Raw genomic sequence first — 24,351 nt, forward strand, 5'->3', positions numbered from 1 at the left:
CCCAATAACAAGTTATTTGCTTCGCTTTCCCAAGCTTCCAAACATGTGGAAGTCACTCAAGTCATCTCTTGAGTGCTTCTCCCACTTAATAGAGGTAAAGGCCTCTAAATCTTAACAGTGGGAGCATGAAAACATAAGGCCTGCATTCATTTTTTTACAAAATTGACCAATTTGCTGAAAATATTTGAAGAGCAAAAAAAGTCAGATTTCAGTCTCTTGCAGGTCAACATAACTATTAAATAGGCTTACTAAATAAGGTCATGAACTTTTTGTTCTACTGCGGTGGGCTGGCGCCCTGCCCGGGATTTGTTCCTGCCTTGCACCCTATGCTGGCTGGGATTGGCTCCAGCAGACCCCCATGACCCTGTGTTAGGATATAGTGGGTTGGACAGTGACTGACTGACTGACTGACTTTTTGTACTAGTAGTGAAAAAAATGAAAAACAAAGATTTGTCCAAGGATTAACTTTATTACCATGAAAAACTATTGTCGATAAAGTACTCCACAATGGTGCAATCAGTGAAGGTTGCTGTGTAAAACAATGAATGATTTGAGTAGGACTAGGTTATTTACAATTTATTTGGAATCCACACCTGTAATGAACATGTAAGTTAGTTATAAGGCACCAAGTGTAGAGAACTTCTTGTCACATATCTCAATAGATGACTGGTCTGGCTTTAAAGCGCTATGATTAGTACTTGTGCATATTTTAGGATACTAAGCTTTACTGAAGCTGAAGTTAAGCTGGGGACAGGAATTATTTAATTAATTTTCATCTCTTCTTCAGAGTTGTCATAGTACAGTACTTCAAATTTAAACATCACATTCAAACCACCTTGCTGGTTGTCTGCATTTATAATCCTTCCTCAAAGATCCCACCAGAGGCAAGATATAAAAAGATGTTGAATCTGCCAGTGTTACATGTTTATGTAACCAGGCTGGTTAATATTGTATGCCAAAATTTACACAGTACTAGCAGAGAAGTCTGTGGAGATTTGTACAGGTTACACCTTAGCCATTTGTCAGGTGGCAGCATGGCTATTCAACATTCAAGTGTTCAAAGTTAGAGCTGAGTTTGAGGTATTCAATAGTATAAGAACACTTTGTAAAAGCATATGCTGCCATAGCAGGAATAAGTTTGACAAGCACAGTACATAAATGGCTGCTTTGGACAAATGCACATCTGCACTGTTTTAAACTTGTTTAGAGAAAGGTAATCGAACTGTTTAGCATTACTCATTAATTTCATTCAGCAAATTTCAGACTTACAAAGAAAATGAAAAATTCAATTACATTCATATAAATAGGTAGCAGGTCGATGATAAAAAAGAGATAGGAAGAGATTAAAAAAATCACGTGAGGAACAGAACCAAAGCAACAAGAAAGTGAGAATTAGGATTTTAATTTTGAATTTAGAGAAAATGATGCAGGGGATACAATAAAAACTGAGAACAGCATATAAGCAGCACTTGGAAAAAAAGAAGCAAATAAGATATACCTTAGTACATGAAGGAAGTGAAAAACACACAAAAGGGAAATAGAGACAGGAACACAAAGAAGAACCCACCTCGGTGACTTCCATCACCTTAATCGCCGCCAGCTGACCTGTCTTAACATGCCGTCCCTGTGAAGACAAAGAAAGATCACATCAGTATGTATGTAAAAAACACTGAGAGTCAAAGAGCCCATGAAACTTTAACTTCATTGACATATTTAATAGCTTAGAATTATAAAAAAAGATCACTATTAAAGGAACCATTTGCAGGGCCATGAAAGAGTGGTTGGCATCCAAAACTATTATTTAACAATATTTAAGAAAAATGACATGGGGTTTGCACTTTGTGAGCATGCGACTGGATGACTTGACATGTGGATTATGTGACATGAGTAACTTGAGATTTTTTTCACTGATGTTTTTCATATTGTTTGCTGTTGTCCAGTGTTGGTGGCTATGGGGTCTTTTTCTATCAGAAAAAAAAAGCTGGAGCAGAAGTTGCAGAATAACAGCATGAAGGAAGTGTGGGATGGGATGAAGATCATCACTGGCTACAGCTCGAAGCGGGGTGCCACCATCAAGAGAGACGTGAAGACAGCAAACCAAATGAACAACTTCTTTAACAGGTTTGACCACCCTAACCCACTCTCACCTCGGAGTACTACACCCTCCATCCATCCTTCTGCTGATACTAGCATAGAAAAGACATCCCCACCCACAATTACAGCAGCGCATGTGAGCAAAGAGCTGAGGAGACTTCGTGCCAGCAAAGCAGCGGGTCCAGATGGAGTATTGCCACGACTGCTGAAGGTCTGTGTGCTGGAGCTGGAGAGTCCTCTACAGCGCATCTTCAACCTGAGCCTGGAACAGGGGAGAGTCCCAAGGCTTTGGAAAACATCTTATATCACCCCAGTCCCAAAGGTATCACGTCCTAGTGAGCTGAACGACTTCTGACCTGTCGCTCTCACGTCACATGTGATGCTTCACCACCTGAGGCCACAGGTACGCCATGCCCTCGACCCTCTGCAGTTCGCATACCAGGAGAAGGTGGGAGCAGAGGATGCCATCATCTATATGCTACACAGATCCCTCTCCCACTTGGACAGAGGCAGTGGTGCTTTATGAATTATGTTTCTAGACTTCTCTAGCGCCTTCAACACCATCTAACCTCTGCTCCTTAGGGACAAGCTGACAGAGATGGGAGTAGATTCATACCCAGTGGCATGGATTGTGGACTATCTTACAAACAGACCTCAGTATGTGCGTCTCGGGAACTGCAGGTCTGACATTGTGGTCAGCAAAACAGGAGCGCCTTTCTCCGGTCCTGTTCAGCCTATATACATCGGACTTCCAATACAACTCGGAGTCCTTCCACGTGCAAATGTTCGCTGGCGACACTGCTATCGTGGGCTGCATCAGGAGTGGGCAGGAGGAGGAGTATAGGAACCTCATCAAAGACTTTGTTAAATGGTGTGACTCAAACCACCTACACCTGAACACCAGCAAAACCAAGGAGCTGGTGGTGGATTTTAGGAGGCCCAGGCCCCTCCTGGACCCTGTGATCATCAGACGTGACTGTGTGCAGAGGGTACAGACCTATACATACATGGGAGTGCAGCTGGATGATAAATTGGACTTTACTGCCAATGCTGATTCTCTGTGTAAGAAAGGACAGAGCTGACTAAACTTCCTTAGAAGACTGGCGTCCTTCAACATCTGCAATAAGATGCTGCAGATATTCCATCAGACGGTTGTGGCGAGTGCCCTCATCTACACAGTGGTGTACTGGGGAGGCAGCATAAAGAAGAAGGATGCCTCACGCCTGGACAAACTGGTGAGGAAGGCAGGCTCTGTTGTAGGCATGGAGCTGGACAGTTTGACATCCGTGGCAGAGCGACGGGCACTCAGCAGGCTCCTATCAATTATGGAGAATCCACTGCATCCACTAAACATTGTCATCTCCAGACAGAGGAGCAACTTTAACGACAGACTGCTGTCACTGTCCTGCTCCACTGATAGACTGAGGAGATTGTTCCTCCCTCAAACTATGCAACTCTTCAATTCCACCCGGGGGGGGGGGGGGGGTAAGGGGGGGTTGGGGATGGTAAACGTTAACATTATTCAAAGTTATTGTCTGTTTTTACCTACATTTTTATTACTCTTTAATTTAATATTGGTTTTTTTTGTATCAGTATGCTGCTGCTGGAGTATGTGAATTTCCCCTTGGGATTAATAAAGTATCTATCTATCTATCTATCTATCTATCTATCTATCTATCTATCTATCTATCTATCTATCTATCTATCTATCTATCTATCTATCTATTATGGCCTTTCACCACAAGATTAAAATTTTCTCGCCCATCACTACAAACTGCATATAGTAAGCGATACATATATAAAAATAATGTTTTGAGTATAGAATTCCTTTAATGGAAATATGGAAGTTTCTCAACTATCTGCTCCAAGATCCAGAAGTAAATTCAATTAATTTATATGTAAGAAATTTTAAAACCAGTGTCCCAAAAGTGCTGTGTAAAAAGATGGCAATGTCCTCTGCTGAATAAAAGATATAAGTAAGAAACAATCACACCAATAATGACAGTTTGTATTCCATATTTAACTATTTCTGTCATACTTCAGAAATTGTACTTCTGTTGCTAATGTTAATAAAGTTATTGACTGATCTTTTGAGCCCACTTCCTCCAGCATTGGATGAGATATTGGGACAGCTTAGCTGACGGATTAACTGGTCTCTTCTCACTTGTGATATTCCTTATGTTCTAATTGTTGAGATTTCCATTTTTGAAATTTAATTTTTTAATGGCTTACAATTTTCTTTCTTTCTTTTCTGGCGGCTCTGTGAGAAAATGTGCCTGATGAACAAATAAAAAGTCTCAGTCAAATAAATGAAAACACCAGGTTGTGACAATCATTGATATGTTGAAAGGTTTGGGGGCTGAGCACTTTATCAAATATCTGCGTTATTAAGTATCTTTTTGTTTTCAAAACACAGCAGCTTGAGAAGCTATGCAGTGAAAAACAGCCTGACACACACCTTAACTGGAGATTATGGCCTGCATTAACAAATTTGTCCATGCTGAATGAAAAATGTCACGTGGAAAGCTAAATTCAAAATTTGAAATACCACATGGGAATATATATTCAAAATTGCAAAAGTATTAATAAATTCAACATAACAAAATGTAAAACAACAATTTTTTTCTAACTACATAGGAAAACCCATACTATTTGGACACATGGAGAAATTGAAGAAAAATGCTTTCAAGATATGAAACAAAAACATCTACTTCATGGATAAGTTTGTGATTTCGGTACCTGATGCAGAATCCCATCAGCACTTCCCACAACAAACAGCTCAGCAAGTTATGACAATGAGATAATTTCCCTGTTAGATAACAAAATAAGCTTTAAGGATTATATTGTTTACATCCATCCATCCATCCATTATCCAACCCGCTATATGCTAACTACAGGGTCACGGGGGTCTGCTGGAGCCAATCCCAGCAAACGCATGGCGCAAAGCAGGAAACAGGGCGCACACACTCCCACACACCAAGCACACACTAGGGACAATATAAAATCACCAATGCACCTAACCTGCATGTCTTTGGACTGTGGGAGGAAACTATAGCTTATAGCACTCCGGGTTCCCAGGCAGTCTCCCATCCAAGTACTGGCCGAGAACGAGCGTGTTTAGCTTCCGAGATCAGACAAGATCGGGCGCTTTCACACTGGTGTGGCCGTTTGTTTACACTCATTTGTAAAATTTCATGTTATGTGGAAGGATGGCCATTTAAGGACCATTGCTTTTCTGATGGATTATCTTTTCACCCCGCCATATATAAACCTGCAATGCTGTTACTGGTGATTTTCATCTCAGCATCTGCTAAAAGAGTCTTCTCGTTTCCTGGAAACCCGGGACTACTAAAGTGATTACTAAGAGGTGTATAAACTTTTTTAGCTATTCTAGTTAAGAACACAGTCTTTCAGTTTGGTGAGGCAACTGTAAAATGAAAGGTCCTGTAATCGCCTGTGAAAGTCTTTGGGATTTTTCTACAAGTTCACATTGTTACTGTCAGCACTACAAGGCCATTATATAAGAAGCAAGATTACTTTAAAGACTGGAACATTGCCCTCCAAAACAACAGGATTGTACGTGAAATAGTGATGTAAAGATCAAATTGGCACAAAATGTCTATAAGAACTGGTAAAAAAAGAGACAGAATCTGATCACTGGATGCAAAATCAAAAATCTGAACAAACTGAAATAATTTTTGCTTCCAACCTTGTATGCCTCATCTGACGGTATCAATTCATACATATGAGCTTCATGAAGGCCCAGACCTTTAATGCCCAAGCGTTGCCTAGTAGAGAAGGAATGTGAAAGGAATGGGGATGAAGGGTGGGTTAAAAAACAGACACAGCAATCTCGGAGTAATTACAGGATATTTATCATCTAGCCAAATCCTCACTTTTGTCTTATTTTGTGTATGATCCATTTTAGGATTTCTTTTTTTGGTGGAGATTAACAAAATATGAATATAATGCTCAGATCACTATTATATGCACATGATAAATTTGCTTAAGATGCGCATACAAATTATTATAATAAATAAAAAATATAATACTTCATGTTGTCTTTTATTAAGCCTTGCTATAAGCGTAATATTATAGTGTTCAAGTGCTGAAAAATGTATGATACATATAATAGCTAATTTGTTAAAGTTTATTATGTTGTACTCATTTTATAGTATTAAAAAAGAACATCACAGACATGTCCCAATTTAGCACTGTAACATCTAAAGACATCTCTTTGACTCCATCAGACAGCAACAGTAAAGTGGTGGCTCATTTTGATCAAATTAAGCTGTTGCTGTTGGCAAACTAAAAAAATATCTTGATATGTTAGCAGTAAAAAAATCCATGTGCTACACAGGGATTTCATTGATGACTGTAAACTTAAGATGAAGCTCCTGGTAAAAGCCATTGTGTAAAATAAACACACTTGGATGAGCATGGTAGAAAAATCAAGTTAAAGTCAGCTTTGTTCTGAATGAACAGCAGGAAACAGAGCATATGTGGCACACGGAGCCTTTCACAAAATGTTCCTGTAATAATAACTTTTTTTTTTTTTGCATGCAAATAGAGGTGACATGATTCCATTATTTCCTTCCTCTGTCACAGCACAGCTAAACTTGAGGTCACATGCTGTACAATCTATGCAATAAACTACAGCAGCTGTCAAAATGCTCCACTACAGAAGCCCAGCTAACTGCATATGTGGCAACAGTCACTTGTTTATTCTACCATATTGTTCAAAATATACTTCACCCCCAGACTACAACACATATAAACTTAAGGTCACATGCTGTACAAGGTATACAATAAACCTCTGCAGCTATCAAAATTCTCCAGAAATCGAGATGATAACTGAAAATGTAGTAACTGTCACTTCAATTTTATTTATCTGTTTCTCACAGTTCAATAGCTCAAAATGTACTTTGTCATTTTTTGTTCACTTTAACTTAAGAAAACATGCATACTGTTTTATTTCCAGTCCTACAAATGTGATCACAGTTTATTGACAATGTTTGTGTATTTTCACACAATGCTGCACTTAACAACACTAAGCCTGTCAAGCCACTTGCATGTGTGAGACTGTAATGTTTTTCTACAATATACCTTTTTTTTGGTTCTAGCCAGTAATTACTGTATGTACTGACTGGCAAAGTGACCTCTATCCCCCTAGCAGAAGGAAATCCCTACATCACAGAAACATCTCTGGCAATTATGCTCCTTTTGCTAACTAACATCTCCATCCCTGAATAAAGTTTAAAGGTTAGCACTTCCTTCCACTGCTAACCACCGGCTGCATAAGTAAGCCAGTTGATTTTCCTCTGCATGATAATGGTAAAGTTCACATTTTAATTGTAAGCTTTAAAAAACACAGTAAGTTCTACTCTCAGTTTAAAACCTGGGGAGACACTAAGAGTTGTGCACTGGCCCAGTCCTTTGAACTAGGTGTCAGGAACTGGGCTCAACAGGCATTTTTTCTGAAACTGACCTACATTACACAAGCTTGTCACTTTCTCATATTTAACTATTAAACAAGCAATTTGAGTATAGCAGGCTCTTAGAAAAGAGGATAACCCCTTTCACAGCAGAGGGCAAAGGACAGTAAAAATAAATCACTCATTTAAAACACAGCTTGCATTAGGATACGTGGTTTGTTATAAAATTCATGAGACCTACTAAAGTGTGGCATAGCAGTTAAGGCTTTGGACTTCAAAACCTGTCATTGCAAGTTCTGCTACTGTCATTGTGTGACCACATTCAAGTCACTTCTTCTACCTGTGTAACATTTGGGAAAAACAAAAGAAATGCGAACAACTGTATTTGTCAAATGTAAAAACAAAAGAAATGTAAACAACTGTATCTCTCAAATGATGCAAGTCTTCTTGGGTAAAGGTGTCAGCCAAGAAATAATACATGAATGCCCATGACTGAAAACATCCAAATAGCAGTAATTGATACATTAATAGAATTTATAGAAGTCAGTTTCCAAGAATGCTGCCAAGGTGGACGGACTGATGTGTATTAATATACTAAAAATACAATTTATGTTTCAATTCAGACATCTTACATGGGTTAATCCATCTTCTGTAAATGACAGAAAATTATCACTTTTTCTCAATCAATTTATACCAGTATATTTCTTTCTGCTGAAGTGGGGAATTGGGAGAGGTGAGGGTTACTAGCTACAGTACCTGTGTTTTAGGAAATGTAAGTGAATTGACAGTTATTGTATGCAAAAAAATAAAACAAAACTGAAGTGCATGAGGTGTTGGTGAAATTGCCAGACCTATTCTCAAGATGAATGAGTGATCCTAAGAAAGGCAAAGTGTGCATAGTGTTGAGAGATGTATTAAATCATCCCAAACACCCTTGCAAACCCTCAATGAAATCTATGTCTAGGTAATATTCTAGACTGCATAAAATAATAACAGGAAAAGGTCTAATTATGTTTTGAAAATACAAGCATGGCTGAAGGAAATGGCCTTTTCTCTTTCTTCCCTTGAATTTCCTGCATTCCAAGGAAGTGCGGCCTGCTGCTGGGTATGCTCTGAATATTTCCAACCTTAGTAACATGTCAGGGGTTTAATTCATATTTCATATTTTGTTAAAGCACCTTTAATCCAAGGAGATTCATCCTACTATATAAATTAGTCAGCACTACATTATACAGTATTCTGGGGTTGGACCATTAAAGGTAGGCCTAAAGGCCACAGAGAAGGCTATTAAATATATTGCAGAGAAAAGAGAAGCAGTGGAATCAGTATCTGATAACCTTCTCATAATAATGGTAACTAACGGGTTCACCAACCTACAGTTCTTTTGTGAAAAGTACTCTTGAAACTACAGTTTACATGTGTAGGCTACTATAAATTAACCACTTGTGAATAGTGTTCATAAATAAGCCTGCGACTGGCAGCTGTACAGTCATGGGCTGGTTTCTGCTTTTCATTCATTGTTGCCACGTTAGTTTCCAACTAATGGTGACCATGAAGTAAAAAGCTAGCACTGAAAACAAATTCTATCCATTAGTATTAACATGGATTAAAAAATACAATAAATGCTGTTATAGTTCCTACATTTATCTTTTCTGGAATACTATGAAAATAATTAAAATAAACCAGTGAATTAAGTAGAGTTAGATCACTGTCAAAAGCCAGTGTGTGCACAACACATAATGTAATTAGTGCACACACCTAGCATATACTTAAAACATGTACAGTATACCTGATTTGTACATGCACTAGACATGCTGCAAAGGTGTAGGCCTATACTATATACTGATTTATCATGAGTTTTAAATATGAAATGTAGGATCCAACATAAAATATAAAAATTAATACTGATATAAAAAGGATGGATTACTGTAAATGCCTTGGTTTCTTGCAGTATTGTACTGTTTAGCCATTTATTAATTGGAGCAGGAGACAGGCAATGCTCCACTAGTTCACAAAGGAATACTGTGACTGTAGCCCTAGCCCTGCTCTTGTTAATTAGCAAATTCTTACTTAAAAACACTATTTTTTGTCATAAATATCAAGAACACTATCTAAATTCGGATACAAATTTGCAATAAGTGTTATAAACATGCAGACTGCTTGTGCATTTAAAATGCATCTTGAGGGCTGACAAACAGGATCAATTCGTTTGCAATATGATTTGAGAGCATGAAGACTTTTGGTAGCAACCCTAACTTCATAACCCTATATTAGTTGAGAAGAAAGTAAATGAATAAGGATAAGATGAAAATATATCACTGTTATTAATAAAGTAACTTTCATTGTACAATACAATGTTTATATACAGTAGAATACAAACGTTCTGTAAAAAATGTAAAAATTTTTATTGACTGTTGGAACTGGGAAAATAAAAACAATCTTAATATTCTATAACAGCACTTACGAAAGCATCTATATATATAAAATCCCTGTGTGCGTCCAGGTGTCCGTGTGTGGGTGTCTTCTGATGAAGTGCGCATGCGCGGCGCACGATGCGATGCGCGACATTACTGTCAGAGAAAGTTAGAGGCGTTTTACGGAAATACAAACCAGTATTACTGCGAGAGGAAATTAAAGGTACACAATACAGTGACGCATATTACAGCCACATACAAGCCAGTATTACTGTCAGAGGAGATTAAAGGCATATTACCGACGCGTACGCCTGTATTACCGCCAGAGAAAATTAAAGGTATATTACGGACGTACAAGCCAGCGGACGTACAAGACGGTATCCTTCAATAAGGGCGCGCACAGGCATCGTTCAATAAGGGCGCGCACAAAAAGGCGAGCCTCAAAAGGGCGACCTCAATTGGGCACAGCGAATAAAGGCGCGCGGAAATAAAGATCTGCACCTTTGTTGCTCTTCACATATTCCAGAGCCATTTGACCATAATTATCTACGAACGCCTTTATTCGCCGCGCTCAATTGAGGTCGCCCTTTTAAAGCTTGCCTTTTTGTGCGCGCCCTTATTGAATAGAGCCGTACAAGACAGTATTACTGTCACAGAAAATTAAAGACACACAATACACGGTGGCAGCCCACGAAGAATGGTCAGCTCAGCAAGTAAACATCAACAAAAGGAGGGCTGAAAGAAAGAAAAATACGACCAACAAAAAGAATGAGGTCAAAGTCCCTTGCCATTTAATATAGACTGTTCCTACTAATGTTTATGCACTACTGTTCTAGCGCCCGTTATTGTAATGGGCTAAATGACTAGTAATATAATAGAATGATTGGCTTCATGTTTATAGCCTGTGTGGTGGATTGCCGGCTTCCTATTCCGGCCCTCACCCCCAGGCCGCCAGGAGGAGCTCTCCCAACAGCATGTATGTGCCCCGAGTTCCAGCAGGGCCTCATGGACTATGTAGTTTGTATACACAGCCCTGCTGGACACCTTGGGGACCACTGGGAATCGCTGTCGGGAAGCCCGTGGACTTATGTGTGCCCTATAACCTGGAAGTACGTCCTGGTCACGTGAGCAGGAGAGATGACATGCTTCTAGGTTGAAGATAAGAACTGTTTACCCTGACCCGGAAGGAATAAGGAACCGTGGACTGTTGGGCAGGAACACCTCCGGGTCAGGGTGTATAAAAGGACTCTGGGAAAGCCCAGACACTGAGCTGAGCTGGGAGGTAGGGTGGTGAAGTGTCTGGGCGAGGAGGAGAGAGTATTATAGTGAGTGTATTGATTTATATGAGTAGTGTGGAGTGGAGGGTGCTTTGTGCACAGTATTATTTCAAAATAAAGTCATCTTGGACTTTTACCTGGTGTTTGGAGTGGTACCTGAGGGTTCAAGAGGTGGACAAAAGCCTCTACTGCTACACTGGCGTAGTCGGCAGGATTCTCTGGCTGTCTGTTTTCAACAAATTTTGTGTGGGCAGACAACCCTGAGAAGGTCACGCTTCATCGCACGGAGATGCAAACAACACCCTCTACAGAAACCGCTGCATTAGTAAGCCATATGTTACTGCGGACCATGATGGGGAAGAAATCCCGGAAAAAGAAGGGCAATAATAACTGGGTACGAAACCTAACCGAAGCTGAGATGACCTGGACTTACCTGACTGGGAGTGAGGAGGACCGGGCACTGATAAAGGCTGAACGAGCTCGGCTGGCGCAACAGCAGGAATTATGTCAGCCATTGGACATGCCGGAATCCCTAAATGGATTGGGAACACCGCTGCCAACTCTGGAGGTATGTGCCGGGAAAACACCCGAAGTGCAGGGAACTGTTTATTCCTATTTTGCAGAGGCCTGCTTCCAGAAAGCAAGCGGTGAATCGGATGCCTGCCTCATACCTCGGCAAGATGGCCGCGATACCCAGAAGGCAAGACAGGCTAGGAGTCGGCAAGCAAGAAGCCCATTCGAGGAAAATGACCGTGTGACCTCGCGCGATGGATGCCGGGACGGAGAAGGTCCATATGGCTCCGTAGGTGAGGTCATTATTTCCCCGTCGGTTCGGAGCTCCCTGAAAAGGAAGGGGGAGGCGAGCGAAGCAGCGCCAGAATTAAATAAAGAAAAAGAGGAGCGGGATGTGACTGAACGGTCTGCCGACAAATTAGAAAAGGCAGATCGCAGTCGGTCGCGGGAGGCCACCCGATCCTCTTTGGACTCCAAGTCACAGGAGCCTTTGCGCGACCCAGCCGAACACGTGCCCAGAGGGGACGTGCTCATTGGCTCCCGGCCGGTAGGTAAGGAAAATAAGGAAGCAACCTTGCCTCCGGCCGAACTAAATAACTATATGGCTGTGCGGGATCTGGAGGAGGTGCTCGAGCCCGTACTGGGTTTCTTTCAGAGGATTGAGGACTTGAAGAAACGAGTGGAGGAGCTGGGAGCTACAGTCGAAGCGCCACTGAAAAGACTTCATGAGTACCTGCGGCGATTAGGCCGAGAAGCCCCGGTCTCACGTGATGCAGCGGTACAGGTAAGCCTAAGCCGTACCGAACAGAATAAAGGGACACAGTGCGATCCGGCACCGCGATTAATAAGTAGCAGGTGCCAAAGCGCTGTGTGCCTGACAGTGGAGCGTGGCATGGTAACCGAAAGGTCGGGGGAGGAACGAATGAGCTGGGGCATGCGTATGACGCAGCCTCCCGGAGCGAGTCGAACCTCCAGACCCCGGCCTGTGTGTTGAGTGAGGTGTCGCTGGTAACCGGAGGGGCGGGGGAAGTGCCGATCTCACCGGTACAGCTAAACAGTGCTGTTACCTGGAGCGATGCGGTGCTAATGACGCCGCCTCCTAAGAAGAAGCACAAGTCAAAGGGCGTGCAGACAGCAAAGGGGCTCTCTTTTTCCAGTAGAGAGTCCCCAGCTGTGCACAAGCCCCAGAGTAAGCAGGAGATCCACAAAGTAAAACGCAGGTCTCCTGACAAGGTGGAGATACGGGTTGAGAGCAGCAGGGCGGCCGTAAAACCCTCCTTAGCGGAGAAAGAGGCGGAGACGGAGCTGACGGAAGATGTTTCTGGTCTCGTCGAGGAAGACAACCAGGAGGGCATCGTCGGTGCTACAACTGCCGTTGGCCAGGCCACGTGTGGCGAAGTTGTCCCCGGAGGACAGGAGAGCGGTGGGACAGAAGATACACCGTTCCCCCAAGGTTCTCTGGGGGGCCTAGATAACACAGCCAAGGTCCGACTGACGTGTCCTCCAGTGGTCGTCGCTAAGGGGGGGGAATTGTGGTGGATTGCCGGCTTCCTATTCCGGCCCTCACCCCTAGGCCGCCAGGAGGAGCTCTCCCAACAGCATGGACGTGCCCCGAGTTCCAGCAGGGCCTCATGGACTATGTAGTTTGTATACACAGCCCTGCTGGATACCTTGGGGACCACTGGGAGTCGCTGTCGGGAAGCCCGTGGACTTATGTGTGCCCTATAACCTGGAAGTACGTCCTGGTCATGTGAGCAGGAGAGATGACATGCTTCCAGGTTGAAGATAAGGACTGTTTACCCTGACCCGGAAGGAATAAGGAACTGTGGACTGTTGGGCAGGAACACCTCCGGGTCAGGGTGTATAAAAGGACTCTGGGAAAGCCCAGACACTGAGCTGAGCTGGGAGGTAGGGTGGTGAAGTGTCTGGGCGAGCAGGAGTGAGTATTATTGTGAGTGTATTGATTTATATGAGTAGTGTGGAGTGGAGGGTGCTTTGTGCACAGTATTATTTCAAAATAAAGTCATCTTGGACTTTTACCTGGTGTTTGGAGTGGCACCTGAGGGTTCAAGAGGTGGACAAAAGCCCCTACTGCTACACCTGTTATGATTCAAAATAGGCATGTGCAGATACTGTTCATTGGTACTAATATTAGTTTAATTCCTCATTCCTAGGTACTTGTATTTGGTATCAACTCCATCTTTTGGTGTTTTAACAAGTACTAGATTAAAAGGGCAGTAACAGAAGGTACTGTATATACAGTCACTACATAAAAAACGAAAAGTTGTAAAACTGTAAGATGCATGGAAGTAATCAGGAAGTCACTGGAATCTTCTTCACAAACAACGTGGAAAAGTATGTAATAGTGGAAAAACTTAAGACAGAGAAAAGAGGTCAGCAGTTGTGAAAAACAAATCCCATTAAACACATGGCACTGCATACCAGTCGGATTTCCTTATGTCTTTGCATTCATGCAGGTTTACATACAAATTTAAAATTAGAATATATATATATATATATATATATACAGTATGTGTGTGTGTATGCACTGATTTTCTGCATCTAGGAATTTTGCATGTCACCCCTGGATAGTTCAAACCCTTATATAAAATTTACTTACACCACCTTTAATTCTCTGCTGGTTGCAAAATAAGCCTTAAATGCAAACAAAGTTGCGTATGCTTCTTGGACAATTTTCAAATAAAAAACAAAGCAATCAACACTGCATAATTTATCTGATGGGCAAATTACAAGTGGAGGTGCCTGTTTTACATAAGTTAACACTAACAATATAAACATCAGAAAACTCTTTACTTCAAGTTTAAGCCTTTTGGAAATTTTGAGTGGTTAGCTTGGTACGTCATTAGTAATAAAAAATTATAAAAAAGAATAACTAATGACCATCACAATGACTCCTTCAGTACTTTCAGATATTTTTGTTTATAAAGCACATAAAAACTCATAGTATCTCAATTTATATATAAGAGTCAAACAACCTGCTCTTAAAGTCTGTGCATGTTTGACACTACTGATGCAAATGTAATTGTCACTGCTTTACAACAAATAAATACTTTTTGTCAGGATAAATCTAAGAATTTTTGATAGTAGGGAAAGCTGATCAATTAGAATAAACTATCAGAACATTTGATCTTGGATTAAGTTACACTGCTTTTAGTTTTTGTGTAGGGCTGTGTTTACACATACACTCATATCATATATCAAGTAGCAGTGTATGAATGCATAAGTGCTACAGATGCATCATGAGAAAAAGGCAAAAATATTGATAAATACAAAAGGCACAAAAAGTAAAAATGTTTATGTGTCTTTTTGTTAATATTGTATTACTGTAATTGTGATAAGCAAACCTTGGTGAATACGCTTTGCCTTGAGTTTCATGTAAAGGTTTGGCAATTTTGGCAAACTCTAAAAAATGCATTAAGGTCAACAGGGAAGGAGAAACTATTTTCATAATAGTCTAATTATGGTCAGCTAATTTACCCCTTAAATAACAATACTGCAAGTTGAGTATCCTCATGTGCAGTTGCTATAAAGTGTATAGTTAAGGAAAGTTTTTGTTTTTTTAAATCCGTCTGAAGTACCTATCGGGCAGTAACATCATGCATGCATATGATGTAAATTATGAACGCATGTACAAGGCAGATCAAGAAGCAATGTAAAGTGTGAAGTGGAGTATGCTTATAGAATGCATGCATGAAAGTTTGGCTAGTAACATCCCTGTTCAATATTGGCTAATACAGTTCTGTGATGTCATGCTGGCCTCACAAAGTATCAGGAGGCACTGGGAAAAAAACATTTGCCTAAGCCAGTGGGACAGAAAATTTCCAATGAAAAATTTAGCAACAAGGTAAACTGTGAACACAGCTGATTTACTGTGAAAAAATGCTTTGGCAAATTTTGCTGATTAACATTACCAGTCATTAGTTTGAGAAGACACGCAATTAAGAATTTCATTCAACTATGTACATGAGACAATAGACTTGACTTGAAATGCATATACAGTATACGTATTTGAGCCTAATACTCCAAGATCAGACAGTGTCCTCCAGTGGTGGACAAGCAACACAGTCCGGCTTCCATCCCTGGCTGCTTAAGCATGAAAGCTTCATTTGAGCTAGATATTTCTTTCAGTTGCCCAGAATTACAATTCAGCTGCATCTTTCAAAATAGAAATTCAAACTTGTTAAAAGAGTTTGGATCTATTGTTACTGAAATATTATATTCAATTATTATTGATTTTGAAAAATATCATAAAATATTTATTCATTCTTAAACAAAAAACACATTTCATTCAATATGGTTTAATACTGGAAATAAGATTGTATTTTTCTAATATATTTATTGAAAATGTGGCAATATTTCTAAGAAATATTTGAGTACTCTCACATACTCAAAATCATCACGCAGCATTCATTAATACTGGGTATTGGTATGGGAGTCAAGAAATGGTATCAATGAATTCCTAATTTCAAATATTACATATTTAAATGACATCATTTGAACCACTATTTTTACAATTCTTAGGATTTGCTAGCTGTATGGAGGTAGTATCCTAATGCTTCCCAGCAGTATTTAAAGTGCATTTTCAAAGATCAAAGAGTACAGTGAGAAAAGGATTTCTCACTCAACATTTCAGAAAAGGAGTGGAAGGTAGCCATGCACAGAATTCACTCAAGCGATATGTGCAAAGTATACAATTATTCAACTCAAAATTAAATTAAAAATTGTCCAAAATGTTTCCAAGGCAAGATCCAACCTTCAAACGTTGCAATCAAGTTCCAGCCTCACTGGGCCACATGACTTGGGCCTGCACCAACTTAACATCATTTTAGACCAAAATCTTTAAATGCCTATCAGACAGCCTTGGAGTCACGCTCTCTCCTAATCCACTAACAGCTGTGTTTGGTGTACTTCCACATGGGCTTAAAGTGGAGAAGGACAAACAAACTGTAATTGCCTTTACTACACTACTGGCACATAGACTTATCTTGCGCAGCTGGAATAATTCTAACTTACCTATTCTAAGTCAGTGGGTAACTGATATTATATATCATTTGAAATTTGGAAAAAACCTAATTCTCACTTAGGAGGATCTGTGCAAAACTTTTTCAAAACCTGGCAGGATCTAATCAATAACATTTTAGAACAGGCATTTAAATTGAGGAAGCGGACTCTCTTTCCTTTTTTATTCTATTTTACTCTGTTGGCCTAGCTCTCTTTCTCATGGATGAGGTTGATTTGATTCAAACCTAGTTTTGTAAAACCTGACTTGCTTGTATGGAATGTTTTTTGATTTTAAATAAATTCAATAAAATGTTAAAAAAAGTGCATTTTTGAGTCTGGTTAGCAGCATGGTGATAACATGTCACATACTGTACCAAGATATAACTAAGACTTTGTTTGGAGTTAGCAGATTTTGTATTAAGTCATGTTAATGAAGCATACAAGTATACACACATGACTTCCACAGAGAAGGAAGATGCTCTGTTTCATAGAACAGCTACTTTGATCAAGGGATTTTGTTTTTTGAAGTGCACCTTTCTTATACTTCCCACTTCAGTGAAGTCAAAATTCTCATAAATCTCCCAAGAAGTTTCTCTGGTTCATGTTGTGTAAACTACAGTTTTATGTATCAATGGGTTTGGTGGTAAAATGGAAAAAAAAGTAGTAATAATGAAGAAGGTCTTTGTTATTGTGCCTTCACATGATTCCTGCGTCTTGGCTATTCATCAGCTGATGCAAACAAGTACAGGCTTTCAACATCTAACAAGAAAAAAGTCTTGCCATTCTGTTCGGACAAAGTCATGGAGTCCACAGAGAAATGGCGCTTGGGACAAAATGCATATGTTTGTGGAACAAGGAAACAAATCCTCAAACATGTGAAAGTTGTCACTTTTTTAACTTTACTCCTTTTAAACACACACATAGCACTTACTACAGCTACAGCTGTGTAGTACCGGACTATCACTTAATATATATAAAAGGAGGATCTGAGGGGAAAAAAAAAGAGTAAATAAATAAAAATGAAAATTACCAGTTAAATGCAAATAATCCGCAGCAAACAGTTTGGGTGCTGGTTAAATGTACTTCAGAAAAATTCCTTCATTTTAGGCAATTACTTGAAAAACTGTGGAGCTGAAACAGTAATGTGGTTAACGGTATTTAACCAAGATCTCTCTCAGTCTGGGCTTAGCTCGCCCCAAAATGACTCATGCATATATTTTTAAGTCAGAGAGGAGGAGGATGATGATGATGCAAGCCTATAAACTGGCCAAGTCAGTGATCTTGTAATCTTTATGGACAGTAAATCTGAAAGTGTTCCATCCAAGTAGCTCATCTCTGGCTTTAGTGCAAAGGTTCTTAAAAAAGAGCTAGCAGACTTTCATGCAAATGGGCATAATGAACAGCTATCCCTAAACCACTGAAGGATAAATTATGACATCTTACAAAAGAGGGCATCTTTGAAAACTTTACATTCTTAACTTCAAACTAGGAAATATAATGCATCCATTTTATATCCACCTTTTCAAAGTTCTCAGTTTCATGAACAGTATACTTGTGAAATAATAATTTAAACTTGAATGAGCTACTTGAAGTGTGCAGTCCTAGGAAACAAAAATAATGTCTGCCAATTTGCCTCATTACAAAACAAAAATAAACAATATAAAAGTAGCAATTACAAAGAATATTCATTTATCTCAAGAAAATACCAATGCACAAAATCTCCTCTAAAAAAAGCACCAAAGTGCTTGTTCTTTTACCATCTTTAGTACATCTCATTTCTTTAAAAAAATGTAAAGATAAGAGAAGTACAGTCATATGAAAAGGTTTGGGAACCCCTCTCAGCCTGCATAATAATTTACTCTACTTTCAACAAAAATGATAACAATGGCATGTCTTTCATTTCCTAGGAACATCTGAGTACTGGGGTGTTTTCTGAACAAAGATTTTAAGTGTTTAGTTGTATGAAATTAAATCAAATGTGAAAAACTGCCTGTGCAAAGTTTTGGGTGCCCTTGTAATTTTGCTGATTTGAATGCATGTAACTGCTCAATACTGATTACTTGCAACACCAAATTGGTTGGATTAACTCGTTAAGCCTTGAACTTCATACACAGGTGTGTCCAATCATGAGAAAAGGTATTTAAGGTGGTCAATTGCAAGTTGTGCTTCCCCTTTGACTATCCTCTGAAGAGTGACAGCATGAGATCCTCAAAGCAACTCTCAAAAGATCTGAAAACAAAGATTGTTCAGTATCATGGTTTAGGGGAAGGCTACATAAAGCTATCTCAGAGGTTTAAACTGTCAGTTTCAACTGTAAGGAATGTAATCAGGAAATGGAAGGCCACGGGCACAGTTGCTGTTAAACCCAGGTCTGGCAGGCCAAGAAAAATACAGGAGCGGCATATGCGTAGAATTGTGAGAATGGTTACAGACAACCCATAGATCACCTCCAAAGACCTGTAAGAACATCTTGCTGCAGATGGTATATCTGTACATCGTTCTACAATTCAGCGCAATTTGCACAAAGAATATGTGTATGGCAGGGTGATGAGAAAGAAGCCCTTTCTGCACTCACGCCACAAACAGTCGCTTGTTGTATGCAAATGCTCATTTAGACAAGCCAGATTCATTTTGGAACAAAGTGCTTTGGACTGATGAGATAAAAATTGAGTTATTTGGTCATAACAAATAGAGCTTTACATGGCAGAAAAAGAACAACGCATTCCAAGAAACACACCTGCTACCTACTGTCAAGTTTGGTGGAGGTTCCATCATACTGTGGGGCTGTGTGACTAGTTCAGGGACTGGGGCCCATGTTAAAGTTGAGGGTCGGATGAATTCAACCCAATATCACCAAATTCTTCAGAATAATGTTCAAGCATCAGTCACAAAGTTGAAGTTACACAGGGGTTGGATATTCCAACAAGACAATAACCCAAAACACAGTTTGAAATCTACAAAGGCATTCATGCAGAGGGAGAAGTACAATGTTCTGGAATGGCCGTCACAGTCCTCTGACTTGAATATCATCGAAAATCTATGGGATGATTTAAAGCAGGCTGTTCAAGCTCGGCAGCCATCAAATTTGACTGAACTGGAAAGATTTTATATGGAAGAATGGTCAAAAATACCTCCATCCAGAATCCAGACACTCATCAAAGGCTATAGGAAGCATCTAGAGGCTGTTATATTTGCAAAAGGAGTATTGTATGTAATATCTCTTTTGGGGTGCCCAAAGTTATGTACCTGTCTAATTTTGTTATGATGCATGTTGCATATTTTCTGTTAATCCAATAAATTTAATGTCATTGCAGAAATACTACTGTTTCCATAAGGCATGTCATATATTAAAAGGAAGTTGCTACTTTGAAAGCTCAGCCAATAATAAACAAAAATCCAAAGAATTAAGAGGGGTTCCCAAACGTTTTCATATGACTGTATGTGGTAGTCATTATTGTATAGCTTGTAGGAGGAGAATGGGCATCCCGGCCAGAGGCCAGGACGATGACACAAGCAAACTGGCTAGTGGGTTGGAGGAATAGGTTTATGCCTGGCCAGAATGATATAATAGATGGACTAGTGGAAGTTGAGAGTCAGGAGTTGGTTGTTTCATCCCCCATACGCCAGGTGGCAATGGTTCTTAGGTGGTAATGAATGCTTGGGAGTTGGAGTCTGGAAATGCATCCCTGTCGGGGTCCCTGGGTATCATTAGAGAGCACTGTTAGGGGAGGACCTTTCTATGTTTTTCTATAGCCTGGAAGTGCTTTCGGGTCTGACATAAAAGAAGTCTGTTGCCTCACTTCAGCTGAGTCAGAGTCGGGAAGTGGGGGGCAACACTCAACGGAGGATGGAAAAAGGAAGACTAGTTTATTGTTTAACTCGTCATGCTTGTGCAACTGGTTTTTGTAGAGGTGATTTTGGAAAAATGCCTTGTGTGAATAAAACCCTTTATTTTATTCCTATAAACGTGTGCTATATTACTGTGTCTGTGGTTTGGGACTCATTGGTGCCCCCTTGTGGTCACAAGCCACATTCTAAATTCCTAAATACCTCACCCATTGAAATCCTGGATAAAAAGGGCAGAGATAAAGGAACATACGGGTACAATCTATGTAAGTGGCTATTTATTCATTCTGACAATTTAGAATAAACTCTTAGGTTAATTCTCGTTCACATACTGTAGATATAACATCCTGAGGATTTTACACAACATTTCTGTAAATCATGTTTAAGTGGGAAGTACTTCACAGATTTGGGTCTGTGTACAGTAGCATTGCACAAGTGTGAGCTTTCAACCTTGCAGGTCTTTTCCTATTAGGAAATGTGGTTCATATGTTACCAAGCTATTTATTTCTCTGTAAATTACATATTTAAAGGAATTTAGTATTGCCACTGAGACTGATTGCAAAACAACTGTGAGAAAAAGAAACTGAATACACTTTTATCCTTGTCTGTTGAGAAATCCACTTCAGCTGAGCAGCACTACTTATTTCCCCTATAGGTAGAGGCTGGCTGCAACTGGGCATTATTATTGCATAATTGTATATTTGTCAGATGCCTCTACTCTAGTCAACTCAAAAGGCAAGGATAAATTGCCAATGTTAGTTTAGGTGGTCACCTCAACGTAAAATAAAGTCAAAAGCATAAGCTGAACTGATCACTTGCTCTTAAGTCTAGAACCCTAGCCATTATGCCATATTGTCTTCCATGGACATGGACATTGTAATCTTTTTAGTTAGCCAATAAAAGGTGTCATTTTGCTTGACTTCTCACTACATTCATAATGACTAACATGGTACAACACCCAAGTACTATGGACATGGACCTAATTGGATAATGAGAAGTTCACAAAAGAGGGACTTTAAGTGATACTTCCAGTCTAAATAAAGCCTGTATTGGAGATGACCCATACAAGGACAGGGAGAACAACAGGTGCAACTGCTCAGATCTAAAACTAAAATGTTGTCTAAAAGGACAACATATGTCAAAATAACAAATCCATCCCTCCCCAGCACAACACATACACATACAGATCAGTTATTTCATTGCTAAGTGAATTCATACATTTTATTCCATTTATTTTGGAATGTTATTTGATTTATAATAATGCTCTGAAAGAATGGTACAGTACTTAGTACCTACTGATCATCTTGTCATAATTACAATGGTATGTTTGGTCTATTTTGCAAAAGTGCCAAACATGAAAGATAATTATAATGTTAATACAGTAATCCCTCGCTATATCGCGCTTCGCCTTTCGCGGCTTCACTCCATCGCGGATTTTATATGTAAGCATATTTAAATATATATCGCGGATTTTTCGCTGCTTCGCGGGTTTCTGTGGACAATGGGTCTTTTAATTTCTGGTACATGCTTCCTCAGTTGGTTTGCCCAGTTGATTTCATACAAGGGACGCTATTGGCAGATGGCTGAGAAGCTACCCAACGTACTTTTCTCTTTCTCTTGCGCTGACTTTCTGTGATCCTGACGTAGGGGGATTGAGCAGGGGGGCTGTTCGCACACCTAGACGATACGGACGCTCGTCTAAAAATGCTGAAAGATTATCTTCACGTTGCTATCTTTTGTGCAGCTGCACGGTGCTTTGCATACTTAAAAGCTCGAAGGGCACGTATTGATTTTTGCTTGAAAAACAAACTCTGTCTCTCTCTATCTCTCTTTGTCTGCTCCTGACGGAGGGGGTGTGAGCTGCCGCCTTCAACAGCTTTGTGCCGCGGTGCTTCGCATACTTAAGCCAAACAGCCCTATTGATTTGTTTGCTAGAGATTGTTTTCTCTATCTATGTGACATTCTGTGCTCCTGACACGCACTCCTTTGAAAAGGAAGATATGTTTGCATTCTTTTAATTGTGAGACAGAACTGTCGTCTCTGTCTTGTCATGGAGCACAGTTTAAACTTTTGAAAAAGAGACAAATGTTTGTTTGCAGTGTTTGAATAACGTTCCTGTCTCTCTACAACCTCCTGTGTTTCTGCGCAAATCTGTGACCCAAGCATGACAATATAAAAATAACCATATAAACATATGGTTTCTACTTCGCGGATTTTCTTATTTCGCGGGTGGCTCTGGAACGCAACCCCCGCGATGGAGGAGGGATTACTGTAATGCTGAATGTCTCCACAGTTAAGGATTTTTCTGTTTTCTTTGTTTTAGAATGTGGATTTCTATTGGTTTCTGAAATGTAAAATTTAGGGTTAATTAATGTTATATTAATAATTAATAGAACAGATTGAACACAACCAGCAATGGCAGCAATGTGAGGATATTTTTTGATTACTCCAATGTCTTTAATACCATTCATGCATTCCTTGTTAAGGGGGAAACTGGGGGATATCCAGCAGATACATGAGCCTGTGGTGTCATGGGCAATGGACTATCTGTCCAGTAGACCACAATTTGTGAGGCTCAAAGACTGTGTCCCTGATATGGATGTGAGCAACATTGGAGCATCACAAGGAACGGCTCTGTCTCCTTTTCTCCTCACCCTATACACCTTGGACTATAAAGATAACACCAGGTCATGCCACTAGCAGAAAATTTCTGATATTTTTGCATTTATGGGATGTATTGTTAAGGGGGATGAGACAGAGTACAGGATTCAGGTGGAGAACTTTGTTTCTTGCGGCAAAAAGAATTTTCTACAACTTAACATCAGCAAAATCAAGGAATTGGTTCATGACTCTTGTTGTACCAAACAGCTTCTATGTCTGATCACTATTCAGGGAGTGAAGGGAGATGGTGCATTTGCTACAAGTATTTGGGGTTCCCACCTCGATGACAAGCTGGACTGGCCTCAGTAATACAGAGGCACTATACAAGATAGGCCAGAGCAGACTCTTTTTTTACTTAGAAAACTGCATTCCTTTAATGTGAGTACAGTGACATCCTTCATATCTTGTACAACTTTTGTGAAGGCCAGTGTGCTTTCCTGTGCTGTGGTGTGCTGGGCTGGTAACATCACTTCAAGAGAGGCCCACCAAATTGACAAGCTAATTAAAAGAGCAGGCACAGTTATGGGACACACTCTTGACTCCCTGGAGGTAGTAGCAAAGGAGAGAATTAAAATAAAAACTTAATGTCATTATGAACAATGCTGCACAAGTTCTCTGTGACACACTAACACAGAGAACCTTCAACCAAAGAATTATTCAGCAAAGTGTATCAAGAAATGCTACTGGGGCTCATTTATACCAACAGCATAATATGACACTGTGACAGTGACTGACGAGTAAGAAGTTTTCTTTGTTTTTATTTTTCTTTTGTTTTAGTCATTCTGGTGTATATTGGAGATCTGTCTCCTGTAAAAAAGACAATCTCCATCTGGGAGCAAATAAAGTTTTATCTATCTTTTTGTACTTTGCTTTAAAACAGTTGCATAAGGAAAACATGCAGCACATACTTTAAAGTAACAATTACTATGAAAATATAATGCCAACAGCCTAAGGTACTCACTAGATGTTTTTGGTTAAGCCTTAATAAATGACTGATCTGTTTTTAGCTACATATGATAAGAAACTAAATCCAACAAATATAAAATTTTAAATTGAAACTTTAAATAATAAACTTACAGCTAAGAGGTC

General features: G+C 39.8%; 1 protein-coding gene and 1 pseudogene across 1 annotated transcript in view; both read right to left on the reverse strand.

The window, feature by feature from the left end:
* The window catches only part of si:zfos-2326c3.2 (TRAF2 and NCK-interacting protein kinase), a 125,547-nt gene that overhangs the window by 80,757 nt on the left and 20,439 nt on the right, over positions 1–24,351 (reverse strand). The window contains 1 exon segment of the mRNA XM_028815689.2: positions 1,568–1,624. Within this exon segment, the coding sequence (XP_028671522.2) occupies positions 1,568–1,624 (57 nt within the window).
* On the reverse strand, positions 5,148–5,266 carry LOC127529989 (uncharacterized; annotated as a pseudogene).

The sequence above is a fragment of the Erpetoichthys calabaricus genome, chromosome 12 (assembly GCF_900747795.2).
Source record: "Erpetoichthys calabaricus chromosome 12, fErpCal1.3, whole genome shotgun sequence".
NCBI classification, from domain to species: domain Eukaryota; kingdom Metazoa; phylum Chordata; class Cladistia; order Polypteriformes; family Polypteridae; genus Erpetoichthys; species Erpetoichthys calabaricus.